Genomic DNA, 9,033 nt, shown 5'->3' with positions numbered 1-9,033 from the left:
TTCAAGACAGACCTGGAACGTTTTATTCTTCCTCATCTATGCCCTCCTATCATGCAACAACAATTATTCTTATCTGTTTAGAACCATGTTTTGTTTCATATACGGAAAACATATTATGAAGCACCCTGATTATGTAAACAAATCAAACCATTTCAGCAGAATTAAATCTGGGTCCTTAAAAATATCTGGAAATTTAGCTTTACTCCTGATTGACTGAGATTACTTATTAAATTAGAAGTGCAAAGTGTGGCACACAGATCCATCCTACAAAGGGAGGGAAACAAGAATTGTTGACTACTTTCTGTGCAGAATTAAAAGAAACAGCAATCCAATGCATGATAGAAAGTGTCTCGCATTGCCAACACTGTCATCGTGTGCCACGTGGGATTTACCTTACTTTATGGCATAAAGTGATCCGTTACACCCAAAGAACGCGAGACAGAGCGAGAGAGCCCTGCAGGACTCCCTCCTTCAGTCCTTTGGTTTGAGAAAAGAACAAAGAGGGCTCAGCTTTTACCAGCGATGGTAAATGGTTCCACCTTTGCTTCACCAATTCCTAACATCAAACATTTTTCTCACTGAGCAAGTCAGTTACGGCTGTCTCATCAGCGCCCCTTCCCCAAAGGGCAGGGGGAATCCACCTCCCCCACCCGTGGTCTTCCTCCTTTAGCTGTTCATGAGCCCCTTCAGGAGATCCTCCGAGAGCTCCACCAGAGGGAACTCCGGGGAGGGAATGTCCAAGGGTGGAAGGCTGGGGATGGGAATGTCCTTGGCCTTCCCAGCGCTGACAGCCAATTTCTGCCAGGGGGTGGCAGCGGCAGGTTCCGAAAGCTGCTGGAGGCCCCACAGCTCTGACTTTTCCACAAAGTCAGCATCTGCATCCAGCTCCTTTTCCAGGGGAGACTTTAGCAGCCTGGCTCTCTCGGCTTTTAACTGCTGGTTCTCCCGTCTCAGTCTCTCATTTTCAGCAAACAGCATCTCCACGTGCTGTTCTAGGACTGCAATTTTGGTGGCCTGCTCCTCCATTTTCATCTTGTCATCCTTTGGAGGCCTGTTGTTCACGCACACTTCCAGGGGCGGCTCCTTCCTCTTCTGAAGCAGAAAGAGCAGTGTGTCTGGATCCCTGTCCAAGGCCCCACGGAACCCTTTCATATCCTTCTCCAAGGAAGGCCTGTACTTGAGGCTGGCAGGCGTTCCGTGCTGGTCATCAGGTTCCCCAGCTGAGGCCTTAGAGGAGCTCTGCAGGTGGGCCGTGCTCTCTTTGTCCACAAGAGGGCGGATTTTTAATCTTTCGTCCCTTTTCGCTCTCTTCCATTGCTCCTGGATTAGGGGGATCTGTTTCAGGTGACTCTCCCTTTGCAGCTCCAGGGATAACTGGGCCTGCCGAGAAACAAAAGTCGCCTTTATCAGCTTCTCACGGAAAGAGTTTTGCCATCTGGAGAATCACAAGTTACTTAAAGTTCATCTTGTATGTAAAGCAAGCAGCGACAGCACACACAGTTGGCCTCCCCGCCCAGCCTTTCCCTCCAGACTCAGCTGAGAAAGGCTGGTCTTGCTCCTTGGAGAAGCTGGCATCAGCCCCCATGGGGAGTTCCAAGGAATGCGAACGAAGAGCCCCTACCACCACCTGATGCGACTCATAAATGGTTCCACTTCCTTTCCCCCTGTATTAACTGAGGGCTGCCCAGTTCCTGCACAAGACAGCAAACAGCGAGGAATATTTGTGCTCAGGCAGAAAATTAACTGACCCAACTCGGCACTGGGTAAACTCTTATCGTGGGTAAATCTCTACTGTATTTAGCTGTTTATTTGTATGCCAACTTTATTATTTTTTACATGCAACTCAAGGTGGCGAACATCCCCAGCACACCTTCCTCCTCCTCCTGTTTTCCCCACACCAACTACAACCCTGTGAGGTGGGGATGAGAGGGAACGACTGGCCCAAGGTCATCCAGCCAGCTTTCATGGCTAAGGCAGGATTTGAACTCACAATCTCTGGCTTTCTAGCCTGGTGCCTTAACCACTGGACCAAACTAGCTATTGATGCAGCAATAAATATGTGAGGCAATACAAGTCACAATCCCTCCAATATCCCTGTTATTTTCTAAGTTCACCAAAATTAGCACAGGAAGCCCTCGACTTTCAACCATTCGCTTAACAACTGTTCAAGGTTACAGTCATGCTGAAGAACTGACTTATGACCCGTCCTCACAGTTACGACCACTGCAGTCACAACCGATACTCTGGCACTTGCCAACCAGGGTGGATTTATAATTGTTACAGGGTCCTGGAGTAACATGATCACTATAGGTGACCTTCTCGGCTGAGTTCCAACAAGGAAAGTCAGTGGGGGAAGCCAGGTTGGCTCAGCAAGCAGGGCAATTTGTTTAACAACTGCAGGAAAAGGGTTGGAAAATTGACACAAGTTGCCTAACGGTTGCATCGTTTAGCAGTGAAAATTCTCTCTGTTTTTCGCTGGCCAGATTGGACAGGACTCCCTTTCCTCCCCTGGGGTCTGCTGTTTCTTTCTCATTCCCCTCTTATTATGTCTTGGGCTCCCCTCCACCCACCCGCCGCCTGCCAAAGCACCAGGTGCAGCCAAGGTTCCAGGCTGGTATCCGAGTCACGCAGAGGATGGTTCGTCACTAGAGGAGCCACTGAGGAGGGAAATCTCACCTGATCCGACTGAGTCAACTTCATAGCTTCCAGAAGATACGCTGCATAAGACACAAAACGGTGACAGTTTAGAGGACGCCTTGCACAGCGACCCTTCCCCATCTGAAGCGAACTGGAGGATGGGTGACCTCGGTCGGGTAGGGCTTCTGCAGCCCGCTGGCACAGACAGAATGCCATGGGAGGACAAAAGGCAGGCAGCCCCTTCTTTTAAAAGGAGCCTTCCCCTCCTCCTCCCCCCCATGGCAACTTTTGATAAGTGAATGGAAAGCCAGAGTTTTCAAACTAGGATCCTAAAGCTATACTTGAAGTACAACTTGGCAGTCAAACTGCTTTCTGCAATACCTTTGCAAGCAAATTTGTGAGAAGACCTTAGCTGTTGATTCACTGTAAGAACTGTGATTCTGTTTCCAATGACACACTTTTTATTTTTATTTCATTTATATCCTACCTTTATCATTTTGATAAATAATTCAAAACGGCAAACACAGCTAAAACTGCTCCCTCATCTTATTTTCCCCCAAACAACCAACCCAACCCATAAGGAGAGAGAGAGAGAGAGAGAGAGAGAGAGAGAGAGAGAGAGAGAGAGAGAGAGAGAGGGAGGGAGGGAGAGAGAGAGAGAGAAAGAAAGAAAGAAACTGGCCAAAGTCACCCAGCTGCCATTCAAGCCAAAGGTGGGACTATAACTCCCAGGCTCCTGGTTTCTAGCCCGGTGCCTTCACCACTTCACCCAAAGCCAGACTTTCCGCTGTGATCCTTCCCCCTGACGATCTCGCCTGCTTATCACTCCTTCTGCGCTGACTTAGCTTCTAGTAGGGAGACCTGGGGGATACAAGCAAACGCCCACGAAGGCTCACCTGCTGCCTTTCGGTGACACGAAACAGCTTCTTCATATTTCCCCACGGCCAGCCAACGGTCAGCTTTTCTGCTCTGCTGATGGGCCTAAAAAACACACCAAAACCCAACCTTTGAGACAACAGGAGAGCTTGCGGCTGCTTGAATGCCTCTAACGAGAGAGATCTGCAAATTAGCTGACCCTGCAGGATGACATGTACATAACTTGCTTTCTGCCAAAGCACGGCAGAAAGGTTTACCTGCCTGGATGCCCACCGTCTGGGCAGATAGCTAAGGGAACTTGCAAAGTGGGTCACAAGGCAGGAGAGGCAGAGTAAAACAAGAGTAAAACAGATACACAGAACCCTTGTGAAACATCTAAGCTGGGCTGGGCGTCTAAACTGAAGCCATTCACACCCCAAGTTATCTCTTCACGCAAGAATATTGCTCCAAAATATTTTGACTGTTAATTTAAACCTAATTTAAACCTTTGTTTATAAACAGCCAATTCTCTGGGTTCCTGAGGGAAGAACACTAGGGGCCATCTCCGTCCAGGCTCCAGGAAACCACCGCCTTCCCCAGGCACCGACTGGGAGAGGGAGGCGGCCATTGGCCACGGGGGGGGGCAGGATTTGGACCACCGAGGAGGAGGGGGGAGGGTTGCCGGTTCGTCTCCCGCTTCCTCTTCCGCGCCTCCGGTGGAGCAAGAGAAGGGCCGGGGCTCTTCCCTCCCCCCCACCGGCACCCCCGGGAGCCTCGCCCGCCGGGCTGGAAGACGCCGACCCGCCAAGGGGCCGCCCGCGGGCACCTCGGGGGGTGGGGGTGGCGTCTTTTGAGTCCGTCCGGCCTCCCGGGCACTGGGGACGCCCCTCCCCCCGCCCGAGGAAGAGCCGCGCGGCCACCGGGGCCCCGGCCTTCCCCGCTCCTCCCGGGTCGAGGGCGCCGAGATCCCCGCCTGAGGTCCGGCCGCCCCTTCGGGCTGAGGAGGCTCGGAGCCCCGGCCGGGCCTGGCCCAGCTACGGAGGCCGGCCGGGTCTCCTCGCGGGGAAGGCCCCGCGGCGCTCACCAGGTTGAGCGGCGCCTCCATCGCCTCCATCGGCGGCGCCGGGCGGCCTCCCCGCCGCGCTTCCGCCCGCCGCGACGTCACTGAGCCGCCGCCCGCGGCGACCAATCACCCGCAGCGCCAGGCCCCGCGCGCGCCACCCGCCGCCTCCGATTGGCGGGATCGCGTCGCCGGCGGCTCCCTCTTCGATTGGCCCAGCTACCGCTGACGTCACCCCGAGGGCCCCTGGCGCCCTGCTTGGAGAAACCAGGAGAGCGGCCTCGTGCGTCGGCCTCCCTCCCCGTCCGGCTGCTTCAGCGTCCCTCCGGGCGTCCAAAGCCCGGGGCCCCAGCTGCCGTGAACGCCTGCCTCGCGGGGGCCGCTGGGAGTCGTAGTTCCTCCGCACACTGGAGGACTGCTGGGAGTCGCCCCACTTCCGCATCCGGAGGGCGGGGGAGCGAGAGGGCGCCGGAAACATGAGCGGCGGTGCCCTGGCGGGAGGAAGGCGCTACTTCCGCCCCACGAGCGGGGGAGGGCGGGGCTCAGTTGGGAGTCCCAGATGAACTTTTGAGTGGGGGAATTTTCCCTGCAGGGAGAGGAGGAGGAGGAAGAGGAGGAAGAAGAAAAGGGAGGAAGGGAGGAGGAGGAGGAGAAGAAAAGAAGGGAGGAGGAGGAGGAAGAAGGAGGAAAAGAAAAAAAAGAAGAGAGGAGGAAGGAGGAAGATCGCTCCTGATCTGCGCTCTTCAGTCTCAACCGTCCCGTCTCGGAAAAGCCTTCATCTTCTTGGTTGTATTTGAATTTAGTAAAATAAAAAAGCTAGAAAAAAGGAACACGCGGGCGTGGCTTGGTCATTTTGACCTGCAAGTAAAGCAAAACGTTTAAATGGGTAAAATTTACATCTGGAGACCTAAAACTATTTTATGCCTGAGCAGAATTACACCTGCCCCCCCCCACTCCCCAGTTCAAACTGTTATTGTGAATGCTGCATTTTGAGCCAGAACTATCGGGGACTGGTTTGAGCCTCATAAGCCTTATCAATCCCTTTCGTTTTCTCTCCCAAAAACGTATTCATACTGTGAAGCAAGCTCTTTCCTACACAAGAGTTCCCTCCTTCCCAGCTCCTCTTGCACGGATGTTTTTTTTTTCCTTTTTCTGGGTTCATTCTACCTTTGGAGTGTGAATTTAGATCCACACGTGTGTTTTCTTAACCCACTGACATTCTCCACTTGCTAAGTTTCCATAGAATTCATCAGGGAAAGATGCACTTGAAGAAAAGCTGCATTTTTCTTCTATTGCCTACAATTTATTTAACATGTTTGTATGGTGGCCCATCTCACATACATGACTCCAGACTGCTAACATTAAAAAACAATAAAAATAGTAAAAAAAAAACCTCTCACAAGCTTAAAAACAACAGCAAACTGACCACAACCAAGACCATGAAATTTGCTCGTCCATGCCATCAGGGCTCCAGGCTTGAGGGCAAAACCAAATTTTCAGTGCTGTGTAGGGCCCAGCAGGAGCCCAGCAAGACTAACCTTTGATGGAATGACGGCCGGCACCCGGGCAGAAGAAGCTCTCTTCCTGGGCCTCGCCCTATGGCTCCCTGTCACAGAAGGGGCCCTGATGGATCTTTCCGGACAGGTATGGTCCCATAGGATGCTTATCTGGAAATAGGACACTTTGCTTGTTAAAAGGGCACATTTTCATTATCTGGCTGCAGACATTCTAGTTAAATTCTATGTAGGTGTGTGTGGGGGGTGTCATTACTATACCAGCAGTCAAATTACTACTGTCAGACTACTTATAATATTCTCAGCTTTATAAACTCCCTTTTGCTATTGTAGAGGTTGTTTTTTTCTGAAAGAAACAGTTCATCTTGTTACAGTTGTAAAATGTATGGCTGGATAAACTTTAGTAAAACAAAGGCATTCATGTGCAAACAAAGTTGATACAATATTAGAAAGAAAGAAATACATTCCCTTCAATTCTTTGCCTCTTTTTAAAGTAAGAATAGGGAGGCAGCAAAACTAAACCACTTCCAGACAACCAGCTTCATTGTGCTGTTGTGGAAAAAGAAAAGAGTACTGTGCATTTAATACATGAACAGAAACTTACTTTGAATAAAAGTAAGATGTGATATATTGAGAATTGGGAGTTTGGCATAGTTGACCATGCATTCCACATACCAGGAGGATAACACCCCCCCCCCCCCCACACACACCCTGGTGATCCAGGCTTCGTGTCTCCCCTCTCTTGAGAAGAAGAATCATCAGCCCTTGGGCTTGAAATGCAGCAAGTCCCAACAAAACCAGAGAATGTAAAGTTGAGGCCGGTTGAATGTCTACAGAGATTCTCAATCATCCAGGTCATAATAGTCAAAATGGAGTTTTTTCCCAAAAGGCAACTAGACTTTCTTGGTCTTTTAGTTTGAAAACATTTCACTTCTCATCCAAAAAGCTTCAGTTGGGCAGGTTAGCAATCTTGGGCCTCCACAATCCGAAGAAGTGAAGAAAAGCTATTTTAAAATACATGGAAGAGAAGCTCCTTTTGCTGTGGTGCTTACATTCCCTTGGGAATTCCCAGTTTAAATGGGGCGAGGGAAGAAGATGCTAAGGTTTCACAAAAGCCTGAAGACCCATTTCAGATGGCTCAACTACTTGAATCAAAGTATTTACCAAAGCAAGGACTCTGATTCAAACTTGGTGGGGCCAGGAAAAAAAGTGTTCTTGATAGACTCATACAATCACTTGCAGATTTAATACTTTCTCCCTCTGTCTTACTGAGTATCTCCCCCCCCCCCCCGCATTCAAGTGTGAAATTTGCCAGTAGGTTTTGGGGAGAGAGGTAGGGAAAGTCCCGTGTAGCCCCAATCCCTCATGAGGAAGGTTGTGCCAAGGCTGTTGTTCTGTTAAGGGAGCTGGCAAGCATTCTGCTAGTGATCTTCCATTGGGCCTCTTTCTAAGGCTCAGCATGGATATGAAAGCACCTGGAATGCTCAGGGTGAAAAGTAGGCACTTCAGATATGAATCTAGACATTGAAGAAGTTGATTTAATCCAGGGGGACGTGTGGGTATTTCTAGTTTAATCGTCTCTGCGGAACTCATGCGATTAAAATTGAGCAGGAGGTTGGACTAGAAAACTTCCAAGGTCCCTTCCAACTCTGCTATTCTGTAACAATTGTCTCCACTGGTGTGAAAAATAAAGTAGGGCTGGAGGCCTTTATGAGTAAACTGATTTTTAAAAATGAGGGCAAATTTTAATGATTGCTGCAAATTAAAAGCAGATTCTTTTCAGTCTTCATTTTTATAACAATATAAATAGCAAGGTAAGCTCTCCTAAAAATATTTTAATGCATTTATTTCTTTTTATTCCTTTAAAAACCTTTTGGATAATAGTCAAATTTGCTTAGATTTAATATTTGAATTCAAAAGCAGAAGATTAAATGACTAAAATGTTGGTGGTTCTACTGTCTTTTCACTCCAGAATGGCTGCTCTCCATGCTAACGTGGCATGGATTTCCTCCCAGCTGGTGGTTACTAGTCAGCATCACCAATTGGCCCCATTAACGAGGAGGAGCTTCCTGCAGGACTCCACATTTTAGAGAGGAATTCGAGAGTAGGAGGAAAGCGTTTCTTTGCTCTTTCACCTGTCAAACTCCTCATTTGACCCGCAGGGTAGGAGAGCTTGCCGGACAGTCCTCTCCTTAAGAGATGGAATTCTTCAGCCCACACTCTGCCTGGCATGGGTGACTCTTTCTCTCCTCTTTGTGTCGTTGAGTTTTCACTGGGTTGGGTTTTTTTCTCTTGACGTGTCGCTGAAGACAAGTTTCTCAGTTGCAAGGCTCCATATCGTCCCACACAGTGTCTTTCTACCCCAGAGAGAAAAACGGGCCTGCCTTTCTTTCTGAAGAGCACTTTTCGGACAAAAGAGATTTCCTTTCTGTGGCTGGCACCAGCTATCTTCCTTGCTTTGCCACACACACACACACACACACACACACACACACACACACACACACACACACAGGGTGGCTCCTGGGCTTAGCTAGGAACGTCCCCTTTTCAGAAGCCACCACCACTCTTGCTGGTGAAGGAAAACATGCAGGTGTCTGGTTTCTGAACAATATTCTGTAACATAAATGCAGTGAAGCTTGGAACTATCACATTTTTAAAAGCATTCCATGCTCCCCAGTGTAAGAAGTGATTCCCGAGGTTTCTTGCAAAGTAAAAGAATGAATGGCAAATCAATTTAAATTTGTGGGATAAGCATCTCTTTGAAGCGCAAGTTCTGCCCAGGTTTCTTGCTTACGTGATACTTAATAAATCTGAGCCAAATTAAAGGTGTTAGGACAACCACCTGCCCTCATGCTCTGGTACGGAGTAAGGAATTATCTTTGGTCACAACTTCCTGGATTTTGCTGCAATGGCTGATATCTGAGCTGTGTGGGAGAAAGTTGTCCAGAATTATAAAACAGGATA

At 49.2% G+C, this 9,033-nt stretch overlaps 1 protein-coding gene across 2 annotated transcripts; it reads right to left on the bottom strand.

Moving 5' to 3' along the window:
* NRBF2 (nuclear receptor binding factor 2) lies at positions 1–5,024 on the bottom strand. 2 transcript variants are annotated; one of them, XM_083363239.1, is made up of 4 exons: positions 4,686–5,024; positions 3,534–3,618; positions 2,677–2,717; positions 1–1,380 (listed from the first exon to the last, which is right to left on the bottom strand). In XM_083363239.1, the coding sequence occupies exons 1-4, from the start codon at positions 4,992–4,994 to the stop codon at positions 667–669; spliced, it is 1,149 nt and encodes a 382-aa protein (XP_083219365.1). In that variant the 5' UTR covers positions 4,995–5,024; the 3' UTR covers positions 1–666. The 2 variants fall into 2 exon arrangements, with proteins under 2 accessions (XP_083219365.1, XP_083219366.1); XM_083363240.1 differs by having other exon boundaries at positions 4,577–4,717.
* Between the last annotated feature and the right edge of the window lie 4,009 nt (positions 5,025–9,033).

The sequence above is a fragment of the Vipera ursinii genome (assembly GCF_947247035.1).
Source record: "Vipera ursinii genome assembly, chromosome: 5".
Taxonomy (NCBI): domain Eukaryota; kingdom Metazoa; phylum Chordata; class Lepidosauria; order Squamata; family Viperidae; genus Vipera; species Vipera ursinii.
Note: the sequence above shows the minus strand (reverse complement) of the source record. Positions and strands in the feature narration are given on the sequence as shown.

Excerpts from the sequence above, each read along its gene's own strand:
- NRBF2 (XM_083363239.1), bottom strand. The coding sequence starts at position 4,994 with ATGCGGAAGTGGGGCGACTCCCAGCAGTCCTCCAGTGTGCGGAGGAAC. Across the intron at positions 3,619-4,685 it reads CGCGGGGCCTGGCGCTGCGG|GCCCATCAGCAGAGCAGAAA; the intron begins GTGATTGGTCGC and ends TGTGTTTTTTAG. Across the intron at positions 1,381-2,676 it reads AGTTGACTCAGTCGGATCAG|GCCCAGTTATCCCTGGAGCT; the intron begins GTGAGATTTCCC and ends GTTTCTCGGCAG.